Raw genomic sequence first — 17299 nt, forward strand, 5'->3', positions numbered from 1 at the left:
ACAAAGACCGTTCCCTCCGTGACTACCTGGTCAGGTCCACGCCCCACTACAACCCACCCTCCCACCCTGGCAACATCCCCTGCCACCACAGGAAGTGCAAAACTTGTGTCCACACCTCCTCCCTCACCTCCATCCAAGGTCCCAAAGGAGCCTTCCACATCCATCAAGGTTTCACCTGCACATTCACCAATGTCATTTCTTGTATCCGTTGCTCCCGATGCGCTCTCCTTTACATTGGGGAGACTGGGCGCCTCCTAGCAGACTGCTTTAGGGAACATCTCCGGGACACCCGCACCAATCAACCACACCGCCCCGTGGCCCAACATTTCAACTCCACCCTCCAACTCTGCCGAAGACATGCAGGTCTGGGCCTCCTCCATGACTGCTCCCTCACCACCTGACGCCTGGAGGAAGAATGCCTTTTTTTCCGCCTCGGAACACTTCAACCCCAGGGCATCAATGTGGACTTTACCAGTTTCCTCATTTCCCCTCCCCCCCACCTTACCCCAATTCCAACCTTCCAGCTCAGCACCTCCCTCATGACCTGTCCTACCTGCCAATCTCCCTTCCCACCTATCCGCTCCACCCTTTTGCCACCTTCTCCCCAACCCCCCCCCCCCCCCCCAACTTATCTCTCCACCCTGGAGGCTCCCTGCCTCTATTCCTGATGAAGGCCTTTTGCCCGACACGTCGATTTTCCTGCTCCTTAGATGCTGCCTGAACTGCTGTGCTTTTCCAGCACCACTCTAATCTAAAATCTAGTTTCCAGCATCTGCAGTCCTCACATTTGCAATACCATCCATTGTCCAATGGTCTGGCGGAAAGAGTAGTCCAAACTTGGAAGGATGACTTAAAGAAACCGCATACAGTCTCACTCAATACCAAACTGTCCCAGTTCCTGTTTTGATTTCAGGACCATTCCTCATGCAACGACAGGGATGGCTCCAGCAGAGTTGTTCATGGGAAGTAGTCTCCACATCAAGTTAAATCTGATCTTCCCGGACCTGTGGGGGTGAGGGGTGAGGATGGTGGGGTGGGAGGAGGGGGAAGGTGGGACACAGTAAAACGGCATCAGGAACATCGATGCTGGACACAAGACGTTTCCAAGCGAAAGTGGTGGTTGACATGAGGTCAGGTGCTCTGACATATGAAGTTTAGATAGGTAAAGTGATCCTGAAAAAAGTGGATTTCATGAAAACTGCAACTTTGGAAATGGAGCCGGAGCAAAACATACCTCTGGGCCCACAGAACATCCCATAAGGCTGTCAGAACATGAAGGTTCTCCCCCTCCATCTGTCATTGAGAAAATCCTTGAGGACGAGGTGGACACAGCTGATGTCGCAGCTTCAATCCCGATCCTGCCCAAAGAAGCTGACTTTGCGCCGAAATGCTCTGGGCATAAGAGGTGGCTATAGTTCAGGACACACACTATATCTGAGGCAGAGTCAGAGGAACTGGGCCTGGTGCAAAAACTCCCCACAAGATGCTATAGAAAAAAGAATTGGTCTGCATCTGAGGACTGAGATGGGAAAATATGTAGTGATAGGAACTATATACAAAACAGCCAGGTGGACCAGGTAGAATATTGTGTGCAGTTTTGGTCTTTTCTGAGGAAGGATGCTTTTGCTCTCAAGGGAGTGCAGCGAAGGTTTACCCAGGCTGATTCCAGGGGGTGGTGGCACTGACGGGTGAGGAGAGATTGACTGACTAGGTTAGGATTGTTTTCACTGGAGTTAGACGAGTGAGGAGGGATCTAACAGGACTAGACAGGGCAGATGCAGGATGTCCCTGATGCTAGGTGTGTCCTGAACCAGGGATCATTTTTATTTTACCCAGAGAGTGGTGAGCCTGTGGAATTCATTACCACAGGAGGTAGTCAATGCAAAATATTGAATGTATTCAAGAGGTGGCTAGATATAGCACTTGGGTTGAACAGGATCAAAGATTACGATAAGAAAGTAGGATGATGCTACTGAGTATGACAATCCGCCATGATTGTGATGAATGACGGGGCCAAATGGCCTCTACCTGCTCTATCTTCTATGTTTCTATGCCCTCATAGAATGTGGGTTCCTTGTTTGGGGCTGTTAGCCTAGTTGAATTAAGTAGCCCTGGCTGGGTCAGTGTCATGTGTAAACAAATTCTGGATCAGAGTGGTGCTGGAAAAGCGCAGCAGGTCAGGCAGCATCTGAGGAGCAGGAGAACCGACGTTTCGGGCATAAGCCCTTCTTCAGGATTCGAGCAGCCGGCGGCTGCTGATTGGTGGAGCGTCACGCCGGCGGCTGTTGATTGGTGGAGCGTCACGCCGGCGGCTGCTGATTGGTGGAGGGTCACGCCGGCGGCTGTTGATTGGTGGAGCGTCACGCCGGCGGCTGCTGATTGGTGGAGGGTCACGCCGGCGGCTGTTGATTGGTGGAGCGTCACGCCAGCGGCTGCTGATTGGTGCAGCTGTGCCTACGCCCCCCCCCCCCCCGCTGTATGGTCCGGTTGCCCTGGAGACGGGGCCTGTGGCCGGGTTGGAACCGGAGGTTTTGGGATGTTTGCGCCCGAGCGGAGCCGGTGTTTGAGCCGCCGCAGGGCCCAGTACCTGGCAGCCGAGGCTTCTGGCCCCAATCCCGGGCTGGTTAGGGAGCGCGGCTTCGGTGCTTGGGGCCTTCTGCTGCTGGTTACAGCCTTGTCCTTCCTCAGCCGCTTCTACCGACTGGCGGAGCCTGGGCATGTGTGGTGAGTGCGGGTAGCCGGGGGCGGGAGACCGGGGCGGGTGCGGGAGACCGCGGGGCAGCCGGGGGCGGGAGACCGGGGCGGGGGCGGGAGGCCGCGGGGCAGCCGGGGGCGGGAGACCGGGGCGGGGGCGGGAGGCCGCGGGGCAGCCGGGGGCGGGGAGACCGGAGACCGGAGACCGTTATCGGTTGTCCGGGGATTCGTTACTGTCTGTTGCCCATTTCCACTGAGAGGCCAAAAGCCTCAATCTCAACATGACATATATATTGTCGATGGAACACCGAGTATCCACAGCTCGGACATTTCCTCGGGCACAGACCCTGGTGAAGGAGCAGAGCTCTGAAAGCTAGTGCTTACACACAATCCTGTGGGACTGTAACCTGGTGTTGTGTGATTTTTGTCCACCCCAGTCCCAACACCAGCTCCTCCACATTATATCAACATTAGATCACTCCTCATTTAAAACTCTCACGGTGAATACTCAGCTACTCACCATAAGACAACCCTCACATCCCAAGGATCAATGTAGTGAATCTCCAATGCAAATACTACTTTATCAGGAATACATTTAAAGGTGATACAGTGCCTCTGTCATTAGCGCTGCTGCCTGATAGTGCCGGGACCTGGGTTCAGTTCTAACCTCAGGTGACTGTGTGGCTTTTCCAAATTGTGCTTGTGCTTGTGTTTTCTCCGGGTGGTCCGGTTTCCTCCAAAGGTGTATCAATGGATTGGTCATAGGTGGTGTAAGGATGGGGTAGGTGGATGTCTCTGGGTTGGGTTGCTCTTTGGAGATTTGGTGTGGACTTGTTGGGCTGAATGGCCTTCTCCACAATACACTGTATAATAGGGTTTCTCAGCTTTGCTGGTGACACCACATTCCAGAAAGGAATTAAAAATGTTTTGTGAAGGGGTGACATGATGGCTCAGTGATGAGCACTGCTGCCTCACGGGACCAGAGACCTGGGTTCAATTCCATCCTCTGGGCAGTTGTGTGGAGTTTGCACGTTCTCCCATTGTGGCTGCATTGGCTTCCTCCAGGTACTCCAGTTAATAGAGTTCAACCTGGATAAATGTGAAGGTATGCATTTTGGAAGGTCGAACTCGAATGCTGAATATAGGATTAAAGACAGGATTCTTGGCAGTGTGGAGGAACAGAGGGACTTGGGTGTGCAAGTACATAGATCCCTCAAAGTTGCCACCCAAGTGGATAGGGTTGTTAAGAAAGCATATGGTGTTTGGCTTTCATTAACAGGGGAATCGAGTTTAAGAGCCAAGAGGTTTTGCTGCAGCTCTACAAGTCCCTGGTGAGACCACACTTGGAATATGGTGTCCAGTTCTGGTCGCCCTACTATAGGAGAGATACAGAGGCTTTGGAGAGGGTGCAAAGAAGGTTTACCAGGATGCTGCCTGGACTGGAGGGCTTGTCTTATGAAAAAAGGTTGAATAAGCTCAGACTTTTCTCTCTTGAGAGAAGGAGGAAGAGAGGAGACCTGATCGAGGTGTACAAGGTAATGAGAGGAATAGGTAGAGTCAATAGCCAGAGACTTTTCCCAAGGGCAGGATTGATGGGTAGAAGGGGTCATAGTTTTAAGATATTAGGGGAAAGGTACAAAGGAGACGTCAGAGGTAGGTTCTTTACGCAGAGAGTTGTGAATGCATGGAATGCATTGCCAGCGATGGTGGTGGAAGCAGAGTCATTAGGGACATTTAAGCCCCTGTTGGACATGCACATGGACAGCAGTGAGTTGAGGGATGCATAGGTTAAGTTATTATTTTTTACATTAGGATTAAATCTCGGCAAAACATCGTGGTCCAAAGGACCTGTTCTGTGCTGTACTTTTCTATGTTCTGTAACCTTGCACTTCTACATGTCTGATTTTTTTATAAGCCTTCTCAACCTGCCCTTCCACTTTGAAAGGTTTATACAAGTTTTTTCACAGGTCATTCTATTCCTGCACACATTTTAAAATTGTGCCCTTCATTTTCATTGAAAGGCAGCAGTGGTACATGATAGTTTGGGTATTTCCGCAGCCATAGATGTGATTCCAGGATGGAATATTGCCTTCCTCATGACTGGGAAAGGAAGTCTCTGGAGAACATTTTTTTCAAGCGAGGCAAACAACCAGAAGCCATGGTCCATGTTGGTATCAATGGCAGAAAAGTAGGGTTGTTGTAATGGGTGTACTTTAGCTTTCTCAATATTGATTGGAACCTCCTTCGAGCAGAAGATTTGAATGGAGCTGTTTTTGTAAGGTGTGCTCAGGAGGGTTTCCTAACTCAGTCCGTTGACAGGCCGATGAGGGGAGAGGCCATTATAGACTTGGTGCTCGGAAATGAGCTGGGGCAGGTATCAGATCTTGTGGTGGGAGAGCATTTTGGTGATAGTGACCACAACTGCCTCACATTCTACATAGCTATGGAGAAGGAGAGGATTAGGCAAAATGGGAGGATATTTAATTGGGGAAGAGGAAACTATGATGCGATTAGACATGAGTTAGGAAGCATGGATTGGGAGCAGTTGTTCCATGGTAAAGGCACTATAGACATGTGGAGACTGTTTAAGGAACAGTTGTTGCGAGTGATGAATAAATATGTCCCTCTGAGACAGGCAAGAAGGGGTAAGATAAAGGAACCTTGGATGACGAGAGCGGTGGAGCTTCTCGTCAAAAGGAAGAAGGTAGCTTACATAAGGTGGAGGAAGCAAGGGTCAAGCTCAGCTCTAGAGGATTACAGGCAGGCGAGGAAGTAGCTTAAAAATGGTCTGAGGAGAGCCAGGAGGGGGCACGAGAAAGGCTTGGCAGAATGGATTAGGGAGAACACAACAGCATTTTACACTTATGTGAGGAATAAGAGAATGGTCAAAGAAAGAGTAGGCCCGATCAGGGATAGCAGAGGGAACTTGTGTGTGGAGTCTGAGGTGGTAGGGGAAGCCCGAAATGAGTTTGTTGCTTCTGTCTTTACGAAAGAAACGAACTTTGTAGTGAATGAAACCTTTGAAGAGGAGGTGTGCATGCTGGAATGGATAGAGATAGAGGAAGCTAATGTGCTGAAAACATTCAGGCTGACAAGTTGCCAGGCCTGGACCAAATTTGTCCTCGGCTGCTTTGAGAAACAAGAAATGCAATTGCTTCGCCACTTGCAAAGTTCTTTGCATCCTCGCTCTCCACTGGAGTGGGCCTCCTTCACTGCCGCTCCCTCACCACCCTCCCACTCTGCCGAGGACATGGAGGTCTTGGGCCGCCTCCACCGCCGCTCCCTCACCACCAGACGCCTGGAGGAAGAACGCCTCATCTTCTGCCTCGGAACACTTCAACCCCAGGGCATCAACGTGGACTTCAACAGTTTCCTCATTTCCCCTTCCCCCACCTCACCCTAGTTCTAAACTTCCAGCTCAGCACTGTCCCCATGACTTGTCCTACCTGCCTATCTTCTTTTCCACCTATCCACTCCTCCCTGACCTATCACCTTCATCCCCTCCCCCGCTCACCTATTGTACTCCCTGCTACTTTCTCCCTGCTACTTTCTCCCCACGCCCACCCTCCTCTAGCTTATCTCTCCACACTTCAGGCTCTCTGCCTTTATTCCTGATGAAGGGCTTTTGCCCAAAACGTCGATTTTGCTGCTCCTTGGATGCTGCCTGGACTGCTGTGCTCTTCCAGCACCACTAATCCAGCATCTGCAGTCATTGTTTTTACCAGGGTTGTTAAGAAAGCATATGGTGTTTTGGCTTTCATTAACATGGGGATTGAGTTTAAGAGTCGTGAGATCTTGTTGCAGCTCTATAAAACTTTGGTTAGACCGCACTTGGAATACTGCGTCCAGTTCTGGTCGCCCTATTATAGGAAAGATGTGGATGATTTGGAGAGGGTTCAGAGGAGGTTTACCAGGATGCTGCCTGGACTGGAGGGCTTATCTTATGAAGAGAGGTTGACTGAGCTCGTATTTTTTTTCATTGGAGAAAAGGAGGAGGAGAGGGGACCTAATTGAGGTATACAAGATAATGAGAGGCATAGATAAAGTCGATAGCCAGAAACTATTTCCAAGGGCAGAAATGGCTAACACGAGGGGTCATAGTTTTAAACTGATTGGAGGAATGTATAGAGGGGATGTCAGAGGCGGATTCTTTACACAGAGAGTTGTGAGAGCGTGGAATGCGTTGCCAGCAGCAGTTGTGGAAGCAAGGTCATTGGGGACATTTAAGAGACTCCTGGACATGCATATGGTCACAGAAATTTCAGGGTGCTTACTGAGGATCAGTGGTCGGCACAACATCGTGGGTGAAGGGCCTGTTCTGTGCTGTACTGTTCTATGTTCGATAAAAGGATGAGGTTCTGATAGCCCTTTTAGGAAGCTATGAAAGAGATTGTTGCACAGGTCCTGTTTTTCAATAATGTCAAGATTACTTGGGAGGCACAGTGGCTCAGGAGTTAACACTGCCTCACAGTGCCAGGGACCGAGATCGATTCCGACTTTGGGTGACTGACTGGAGTTTGCATGTTCTTCCTGTGATTTTCTGCTGGCTGCACTGGAATGCAGGCTGATGGGCATAGGGTGGGGTGGGAGGCTTTGAGTGGGATGCGTTTTGGTGCGTTGGTGTGGATCCGATGAGCCGAATGGCCTTTGTCTACACTGAACGGATTCCTGATTTGACTTGCTGGGTGCTCGGGAGTGCAAGTTTGCAGGAATGCAAACAAGGGTGAGGTCCTGGAGGACTGGAAAATTGTTAATGTTGTCCCCTTGTCTAAGAAAGGTAGCAGTGACGACCAGGTAATGATAGATTGGTGAGTCTGACGTCAGTGGTAGGGAAGCTGCTGGAGAAGATAGTGAAAATGGGCTTATCAGTGATTGGCAACATGGTTTTGTGCAGGGAAAATCATGCCTTATCAACTTAATAGAATTATTTGAGGAAGTGACAAAGTTGATTGATGAGGGAAGGGCTATAGATGTCATACACATGGACTTTAGTAAGACATTTAATAAGGTTCCCCATGGTAGGCTGACAAGAGAAAGTGACGTCGCATGGGGTCCAGAGTGTACTTGCGAAATGGATCGAGAACTGACTGGGCAGCAGGAATCAGTAATAGTGGAAGGGAGCATCACAAAATGGAGAACTGTGACCCAGTGGTGTCCCACAGGGATCTGTACTGGGACAACTGTTGTTTGTGATATACATAAATGATCTGTTGGAAGCTATATGTGGTTTGATTAGCAAGTTTGCAGATGACACTATGATTGATGGAGTAGCAGATTGTAGATAGATTGGAAAATTGGGCAGAGAAATGGCAGATCGAGTTCAACCTATGCTGGGGAAAACTGATATACAGAGAGATCTGGGTGTTCGAGTCCATTGTTCCCTGAAGGTGGTAACGCAGGTCAGTAGAGTGATCAAGAAGGCATACGGCATGCCTTCCTTCATCAGACGGGGTATTGAGTACAAGAGTTGGCAGGTCATGTTACAGTTGTATAAGAATTTGGTTCGGTCACATTTGGAATACTGCGTACAGTTCTGGTTGCCACATTACCAAAAGGGTGTGGATGCTTTGGAGAGGGTGCAGATGAGGTTCACCAGGATCTTGCCTCTTATGGAGGGTACTAGCTATGAAGAGAAGTTGAGTAGATTAGGATTATTTTCATTAGAAAGAAGGTGGTTGAGAGGGGACCTGATTGAGGTCTATAAAGTCATGAGAGGTATAGACAGGGTGGATAGCAAGAAGGTTTTTTCCCAGAGTGGGGGACTCGATTACTAGTGGGTCATGAGCTCAAAGTACGAGGGGAAAAGTTTAAGGGAGCTATGCATGGAAAGTTCTTTATGTAGAGGGTGATGGGTGCCTGGAATGCATTGCCAGCGGAGGTGGTAGGAGCAGAGATGGTAGCGTCATTTAAGATGTATCTAGACGGATGCATGAATGGTTTGGGGGCAGAGGGAAACACGTCCTAAGTCATAGAGATGTACAACACGCAAACAGACCCTTCGGTCCAACCAGCTCATGCGGACCAGACATCCCAATCCAATCTACTCCCACCTGCCAGCTCCCGGCCCATATCTCTCCAAACCCTTCCTATTCATATACCCATTCAAATGCTTATTAAATGTTGCAATTATACTAGCCTCCACCACTTTTATTTTAATGTGACTCAATGGGATCTTTTTACCAACAATGCCCATAGGTTTGATGACTTTTGTTTTTCTCTTTAGTGCAAGTATTTTCACTTCATGGATGTATGTTTGCTTGCTGAGCTGGAAGGTTCATCTCCAGATGTTTTGTTACCCTGCTAGGTAACATCTTCAGTGGGTCTCAGGTGAAGCAATCCTGAAAACTCCTGCTTTCAGTTTATGTTTTGGGTTTCTTTGGGTTGGTGATGTCATTTCCTGTGGTGCTGTTATTTCCTGAGGACTGGAGGATTGCTAATGTTGTGCCCTTGTTCAAGAAGGGTAGCAGAGATGACCCAGGTAATTATAGACCAGCAAGCCTTACTTCTGTTGTAGGAAAGGTTTGGAAAGGATTATGAGAGATAAGATTTATAATCCTCGAGCAAGCAACAAGTTGATTTCAGATAGTCAACATGGTCTCATGAAGGGCAAGTCGTCTGTCACAAACCTCATTGAGTTTTCTGAAATGGTGACCAAGCATGTAGATGAGGATAGGGAATTGATGTGGTATACATGGACTTCAGTAAAGCCTTTGATAAGGTTCCACATGGTAGGCTAATGGAGAAAATGCGGAGGCATGGGATTGAGGGTGATTTAGCAGTTTGGATTAGAAGCTGGCTTTCTGTAAGAAGGCAGCGAGTGATGGTTGATGGAAAACATGCAGCCTGGAGTCCAGTTACTAGTGGTGTGCCACAAGGATCTGTTTTGGGACACTGCTGTTTGTCATTTTTATACATGACTTAGATGCAGGCATAGGTGGATGGGTTAGTAAATTTGCAGACAAGACTAAAGTCAGTGGAGTAGTGGACAGTACTCCTCCATCGCCAGACCATAGCAACACAACGGCTGGAGGAAGAGCGCCTCATCTTCCGTCAAGGAACCCTCCAACCACAAGGGATGAACTCAGATTTCTCCAGTTTCCTCTTTTCCCCTCCCCCCACCCTTGTCTCAGTCCCAACCCTCGAACTCAGCACCACCTTCCTAACCTGCAATCTTCTTCCTGACCTCTCCGCCCCCACCCCCACTCACGGCCTATCACCCTCACCTTAACCTCCTTCCATCAATCGCATTTCCAACCCCCCTCCCCCAAGTTCCTCCTCCCTACCTTTTATCTTAGCCTGGTTGGCACACTTTCCTCATTCCTGGAGAAGGGTTCATGCCCGAAACATCGATTCTCCTGCTCCTTGGATGCTGCTGCGCTTTTCCAGCAACACATTTTCAGCTCTGATCTCCAGCATCTGCAGTCCTCACTTTCTCCTAGAAGTAGTGGACAGTTTGGAAGAATGTTGCAGGGGGACTTGGATAAACTGCAGAATTGGGCTGAGAGGTGGCAAATGGAGTTCAATGCAGCTAAATGTGAGGTGATGCACTTTGGGAAGGCAGAGTACTGGGTCAATGGAAAGATTCTTGGTAGTGTGGATGTGCAGAGGACTCTAGGAGTCCATGTGCATAGATCCCTGAAAGTTGCCACCCAGGTGGATAGTGCTGTTAAGAAGGCATACGGTGTGTTAGGTTTTATTGGTAGAGGGATTGAGTTCCGGAACCGCAATATCATGCTGCAACTGTACAAAACGCTAGTGTGGCCACACTTGGAATATTGAGTACAGTTCTGGTCCCCATATGTCGGGAAGGATGTGGAAGCATTGGAAAAGATGCAGAGGACATGTACCAGGATGTTGCCTGGTCTGGAGGGGAGGTTTTTTGAGGAAAGGCTGAGCGACTTGGGTCTGTTCTCATTAGAAGGCGGCTAAGGGGGGATTTGATAAAGACATATAAGATGATCAGAGGATTAGATAGGATAGACAGAGAGAAACATTTTCCTGGGATGATGACTTCAGCTTGTTCGTGAGGGCATAATGACAAATTGAGGGGTGATCGATTTAAGACAGATGTCGGAGGCAAGTTCTTTACGCAGAGAGTGGTAAGGGCGTGGAATGCCCTGCCTGCCAATGTAGTTAACTCAGCCACATTAAGAAGATTTAAACAATCCTTAGATAAGCCCTTGGATGATTTTGGGATAGTGTAGGGGAACAAGCTGAGAATAATTGACAGGTCGGCACAACATTAAGGGCTGAAGGGCCTGTTCTGCGCCTTATTGTTCTACGTTCTAAGTCACTTCCTGTTCCTTTTCTCAGGGGGTGGTAGATGAGTTCCAGTTGGAATGCCATGTTTCTCGGAGTTGTCATGCGTGTCTTTGTTTGACTTGTCTTCAGATGGATGTGTTGTCCCAGTCGAATGTGGATGTCCTTCCTCATTCATATGTGAGGATACTCGTGAGAGACAGGCATGTTGTTTTGTGGTTAGTTGGTGTTCATGTATCCTGGTGGCTAGTTTTCTGCTTGTTTGTCCAATGTAGTGTTTGTTACAGTCCTTGCATGGTATTTTGTAAATGACATTAGTTTTGCTTGTTGTCTGTATAGGGTCTTTCAAGTTCATTAGCTGCTGTTTTAGTGTGTTGGTGGGTTTGTGGGCTACCATGATGCCAAGGGGTCTGAGTAGTCTGGCAGTCATTTCTGAAATGTCTTTGATGTAGGGGAGAGTAGCTAGGATTTCTGGATGTATTTTATCTGCTGGTTTGGGTTTGGTGCTGAGAAATTGGCAGACTGTGTCCATTGGGTACCCATTCTTTTTGAATACACGGTATAGCTGATTTTGTTTTGTGGTGGAGGCTAGTACAATTGCAACATTTAAAAGGCATCTGAATAGGTTTATGAATGGGAAGGGTTTGGAGGGATATGGGCCAGGTGCTGGCAGATGGGACTAGATTGGGTTGGGATATCTGGTCGGTAAGGATGAGTTGGACCGAAGGGTCTGTTTCCGTGCTGTACATCTCTATGACTTCTTCTGGCAGCTCTTTCCACATACGCACCACCTCCGTGTGAAAACGTTACCCCTTGGATCTCTTTTATATCTTTCCCCTCTCACCCTAAACCTATGCTCTCTAGTTCTGGACTCCCCCACCCCAGGGAAAAGATTTTGTCTATTTACCCTATCCATGCCTCTCATGATTTTATAAACCTTTGAGGTCACCCCTCAGCCCCCGACGCTCTAGGGAAAACAGGCCCAGCCTATTCAATTTCTCCCTATAGCTCAAATCCTCCAACACTGGCACCATTCTTATAAATCTTTTTAGAACCCTTTCAAGTTTCACAACATCCTTCTGAACCAATGTCCTGTACAGCTGCACTATGACCTCTCTATTCCTGCACTCAATACTCTGACCAATAAAGGAAAGTATACCAAATGCCGCCTTTATTATCCTATCTGTCTGCGTCTCCACTTTCAAGGAGCGATGAACCTGCACTCCAAGGTCTCTTTGTTCAGCAACACTCCCTCGGACCTTACCATTAAATGCATAAGTCCTGCTAAGATTTGTTTTCCCAAAATGCACCACCTCAACATTTATCTGAATTAAACTCCATCTGCCACTTCTCAGCCAATTGGCCCATCTGGTCAAGATCCTGTTGTAATCGGAGGTAACCTTCTCCGCTGTCCATTACACCTCCAATTTTGGTGTCATCTGCAAACTTACTAACTGTACCTCGCATCCAAATCATTTATGTAAATGACAAAAAGTAGAGGACCCAGCACCGATCCTTGTGGCACTCCACTGATCACAAGCCTCCAGTCTGAAAAACAACCCTCCTCCACCCACTGTCTACTACCTTTGTGCCATTTCTGTATCCAAATGGATGGCTCTCCCTGTATTCCATGACATCCAGCCTTGCTAATCAGTCTCCCATGGGGATCCTTGTCCAATGCCTTATTGAAAAGTTCATGGTAGATCATGTCTACCGCTCTGCCCTTGTCAACCCTCTGTTATTTCTTCAAAAAACCCAGTCAAGTTTGTGAGACATGATTTCCTGTGCACAAAGTCATGTTGACTATCCCTAATCAGTTCTTGCCTTTCCAAGTACATGTGCATCCTGTCCTTCAGGAATCCCTCCAACAAGTTGGCTGCCATCGATGTCAAGCTCACTAGTCTATAGTTCGCTGGCTTGTCCTTATCACCTTTGTTAAATAGTGGTACGTTAGTCAATCTCCAGTCTTTGGGCACCTCACCTGTGACTATCGATGATACAAATATCTCCGCAAGAGGCCCAGCTATCACTTCCCTAGCTTCCCACAAATTTCAAGGGTTCCCCTGATCAGGTCCTGGGGATTTATCCACTTTTATGCATTTCAAGACATCCAGCACTACCTCCTCTGTAATATGGACATTTATCAAGTTGTCACCATCTATTTCCCTAGATTCTAAACTTTCCATGTCCTTTTCCACAGTAAACACTGATGCAAAATGTGTGGCGTGGGTAGGGTATGGTAGCTTGCAGTTGGTGACATTTCCATATATCTACTGCCTTTTGCTTTCATGGTTGAGAGTTTGGAAGTTGCTATCCAATGAACCTTAGTGAAATTCTGCAGTATATCTTATGGATATTACATTCTGCTGCTATTGACCATTACTGATGGAGACAGTGGATCATTATGAATGTGGAAGAAAGTGATGACTGCAGGTGGTGGAGATCAGAGTTGGAAGTGTGTTGCTGGAAAAGCACAGTTGGTCAGGCATTATCCGAGGAGCAGGAGAATCGGCATTTCGAACATAAGCTTTTCCTCACGAATGAGGCTTGTGGGCCAAAGTGGGCTGAGAGACAAATGGGAGGGGGGTGGTGGACTGGCGAGAAGCTAGCTGAGAATGTGATAGGTAGATGAAGGTGTGGGTGAAGGTAATTGGTAGGAGAGGAAGGTGGAGTGGATAGATGGGAAGGAAGATGGACGAGTTGGACAGGTCGAGAGGGCGGTGCTGAGTTTTAAGGTTGAATCTGAGATCAGGTGGGGGGGAAGGGAAATGAGAAAACTGGTAAAATCCGCATTGATCCCATGTGATTGGAGTGTCCAAGGCAGAATATGCGTTCTTCCTCCAGGCATCAGGTGGTAATGGTTTGGAGGTGGAGGAGGTGCAAGACTGCATGTCCTGAGGGGAGTGGGAGGGCAAGTTCAAGTCTTCAGTCATGGGCGATGGGTTTGTTTCATTGTGTGTACCAGAAGTGTTCTTTAAAGGGTTCCGCAAGTAGGCATCCTGTCTTGCCAAAGTAGAGGAGACCATGTTTAGGGATGTGGTGCCAATGAGCAGGCGGCTTTGTCTTGAACATCGATGGAACTACACATATCAAGGCCATAAGATATAGGAGCAAAATTAGACCACTTGGCTCTGCCATTCGATCACGGCTGATTGTTTTTCAACCCCATTCTTCTGCCTTTTCCCAGTAATGCTTGATCCCATTATCAATCAGGAACATATCTATCTCTGTCTTAATTACATTCGATGACTTGGCCTCCGCAGCCCTCTGCGGTAATGTGTTCCATAGATTAACTACTCTGGCTGAAGGAATTCCTTCTCATCTCAGTTCTAAAAGGTTGTCCCATGACTTTGAGGCTGTGCCTTTGGGTCCTCGCTTGGCGTCCTAGTGGAAACATCTCCACATCCACTCTATCCAGGCAAGTGGGGAGGATTCCATTGCATTCCAACTTGTTTCTTGTAGATCGTGGAAGGGCATCAAGCGAAAAGTGAGTTTCTTGCAGTATGTTGCAAGCTATACTTGTAGCCACAGTATTTATGTGGCAAATTCGTTCACTTTCTGGTTAATGGTAACCACTGGGATGTTGTTAGTGGGTATTCAGAAAAATAATGCCATTTTATTCAAGGGAGAATGGTGAGGTTTGTTTCTTGTTGGAGCTGGACATTGCTAGACATTTCTGTGACGTGATTGTTACTTGCGACTTGTCAGTCCAAACCTTGATATTGTCCAAATCTTGCTGCATTTGGCATGGGATGCTTCAGCATCTGAAGAGCTGTAAATGATGCTGAACATTGTGCACTCATCAATGAACATCCCTGCTTCTGACTTCATGATAGAGAGAAGGTAATTGATGAAGCAACTGAATATGGTTGAGCCTAGGGCTCTACCCAAAGGAAGCCCACATCAAAGTTCTGGAGCTGCGATGACTGACCTCTAACAACCACAAACATCTTTCTTTGCATCAAGTACAACTCCACCTGAGAACAGAGAGGTTTCTCTGATTCCAGTTCTGCTCTGGTTCCTTCCATCACTTTGATGATGGAAAGTATACTGACTGGGTGGTAATTGTTGGTTTGGATGTGTCCTTTTTGTAAAGGGAGAAAGAGAGGACTACAGACGCTGGATATCAGTCGAGAGTGTGGTGCTGGAAAAGTACAGCAGGTCAGGCAGCATCTGAGAAGCAAGAGAGTCAACGTTTCCTGGTGAAAGGCTTGTGCCCGAAACGTTGATTCTCCTGCTCCTCTGATGCTGCCTGATCTGCTGTGCTTTTCCAGCATCACACACTCGACTGCTTTTTGTAAGTAATCATATGTTGGCAATTTCCACATTGATAGATCGCTGTTTGACTCGTGGGAGCACAGCTAATTTTGAAGCACAAGATTTCAGTACTATTACAAGAATGTTGTAAGTTTCTTCACCGATCAGTGACTCCACACAAAATAAACCCCTGAAAACAATCAGATTACCTTAAGGCTGGCATTTGTGATGCTGGGAACCTGACCAGGCTAAGAATGATTGCTGTCTTCTATTTTGGCTAAAGATTGTTCATCTCAGTCTCTGGAATAATTGCAGTTGTTCCTCAGGATTGTGTCCAAGGCTCAACCATCTTTGATGACCTTCCCTCAGTGTAAGATTGAAGGAAATTAAGTGATTTAAGGACACTGAGATTTGGCCTGGTTAGGGTGGAAAGGCAGATTGGGAATTCACTGCAGACTTGGGTGGAGGACTTCTGACCGTTACACAACCTTATGATTTGTCTCAATAAGAAATCTTGGAAAACTTTTTAATATTTGTCCAAGTGATGTAAGCATTGCTGGCATTGCCAGTCTCTATTACAGTGGTCAGAAGTCGTAGGTCAAACCAGCTAAGAACTGCAAATTTCTTTCACTAAAGGGCATTAATGAATCTGGTAAGTTTTTTTGTGATCAACTTTGGTGCCATAGTTGCTTGGAGTGACTTTACATTTTTGAAGTGGCAACATATGTATCATCGACAAAATGTACTTGTAAAAACTCTTCAGGGCTCTTTGGACACCACTTTTAAAACAGTGGCCTCTATCCCACTGAAGGTCAAGGGTCGCAGAAGAATTGGAACACCACCCCTTTCAAGTTCATTCCAAGGCATATACCACCATAAATTGGAACTCTATCAATGTTCCTTGACTCGCTAAGTTTAAATCCACTAGGTAAAAACAAGGACTGCTGATGAAGGGCTTTTGTCTGAAACGTCAATTTTCCTGCTCCTCAGATGCTGCCTGACCTGCTGTGCTTTTCCAGCACCACTCTAATCTAGCTAAGTTTAAATCCTGGAACTGTTTTCTGAACAGTACTATGGCTTCCCTCCATCATTGCAAGTGCTCAACCACCAGGCCAGAATATACCTGTCTTTTTCTTTTGTTGACTTGCCATATCTAGGCAATTTTCCACCTTGTTGGGGTGGCAGTGCAGTAGCTATATTGGAACAGCTTGGGTAATGGTGCAGCTAACTTTGAAGCATCAGTGTTAGGTTTTGTGACGACTGTGTTATCTGGGACAAAAAGCTTTTGCTGTACCCAATTTCTTCAGTCCTTTCTTTGTTATGTGGAATGAATCAAATTAACAATGGTGGTTGGTACTGATTGAGTCTCTCTGATCATGGAGTTCTGGAAAAGATGCACTCAAATTTAGGATATAAGGACATGTTTCTTTTTTCATTTGAAAGTGAGACAACTTAATACCAATGGTCCTATCCAGTGAGGATGGGAACTCATCCATTTTGAAAATCACCTGAATGACATTTGTAAGCCAAGTGTCAAGATCAAAAATATTTAAATTTCTTAAACTGTGAAGACCAAAGATTTGTCAGGAATGAGAATTATTTTTAAAGAAGGGTTAGATTTTTCTTATCTGGATTAGTGCAAGGGCTGACTGAAATACGTGCAAGCACGGTCAGATGGAACTGTTGTCTATGAGCAAAAACAGGGCAAAGTACTTGCAGGATGGACGTTGTTGGGTTGGAATGATTTTGTTCTCATTCGCATGCAGACTCCCTTAGCTATGCAAGTTAAGTTAATGATTAATCTATGGGAAAGAGTATATTTGAAATCCAGTGTCATATTATGTTTTATCTTTGCAGTTGGGATGAAACTCACTTTGGAAAAATGGGAAGTTACTACATTAATCAAACGTTTTTTTTTGATGTTCATCCTCCACTAGGCAAGGTATGGATATTTTTATGTATACATATAGAATTAACAACAATACATCATTGATTGTGGATGTATTAGCAACTGTTTTGTATCTTTAATGATCATGTATTTTAAATATTCCCACAACCTGAAATATTTTCTCTACCTCCTACTCTTTCC

The 17299-nt window shown here is 46.8% G+C and overlaps 1 protein-coding gene across 6 annotated transcripts in view; it reads left to right on the forward strand.

Moving 5' to 3' along the window:
- Positions 1-2495: 2495 nt before the first annotated feature.
- pomt2 (protein-O-mannosyltransferase 2) overlaps positions 2496-17299 on the forward strand; it is a 228748-nt gene continuing 213944 nt past the window's right edge. For 2 of the 6 annotated variants that reach the window (XR_015757814.1, XM_043701478.2), the window contains exons 1-2: positions 2497-2724; positions 17068-17152. Coding sequence is in view for 4 of the 6 variants with exons in the window: in XM_043701478.2 (XP_043557413.2) it covers positions 2537-2724; positions 17068-17152 (273 nt within the window). In the remaining 2 variants the exon portion in view is untranslated. Of the gene's footprint in view, positions 2725-17067; positions 17153-17299 lie in introns of all 6 variants that reach the window. The other 4 variants (XM_043701476.2, XM_043701477.2, XR_015757815.1 and 1 more) reach the window with 3 other exon arrangements.

This window comes from Chiloscyllium plagiosum, unplaced genomic scaffold (genome assembly GCF_037043375.1).
Source record: "Chiloscyllium plagiosum isolate Xiang-an unplaced genomic scaffold, Cpla_swu_hap1 HiC_scaffold_8, whole genome shotgun sequence".
Taxonomy (NCBI): domain Eukaryota; kingdom Metazoa; phylum Chordata; class Chondrichthyes; order Orectolobiformes; family Hemiscylliidae; genus Chiloscyllium; species Chiloscyllium plagiosum.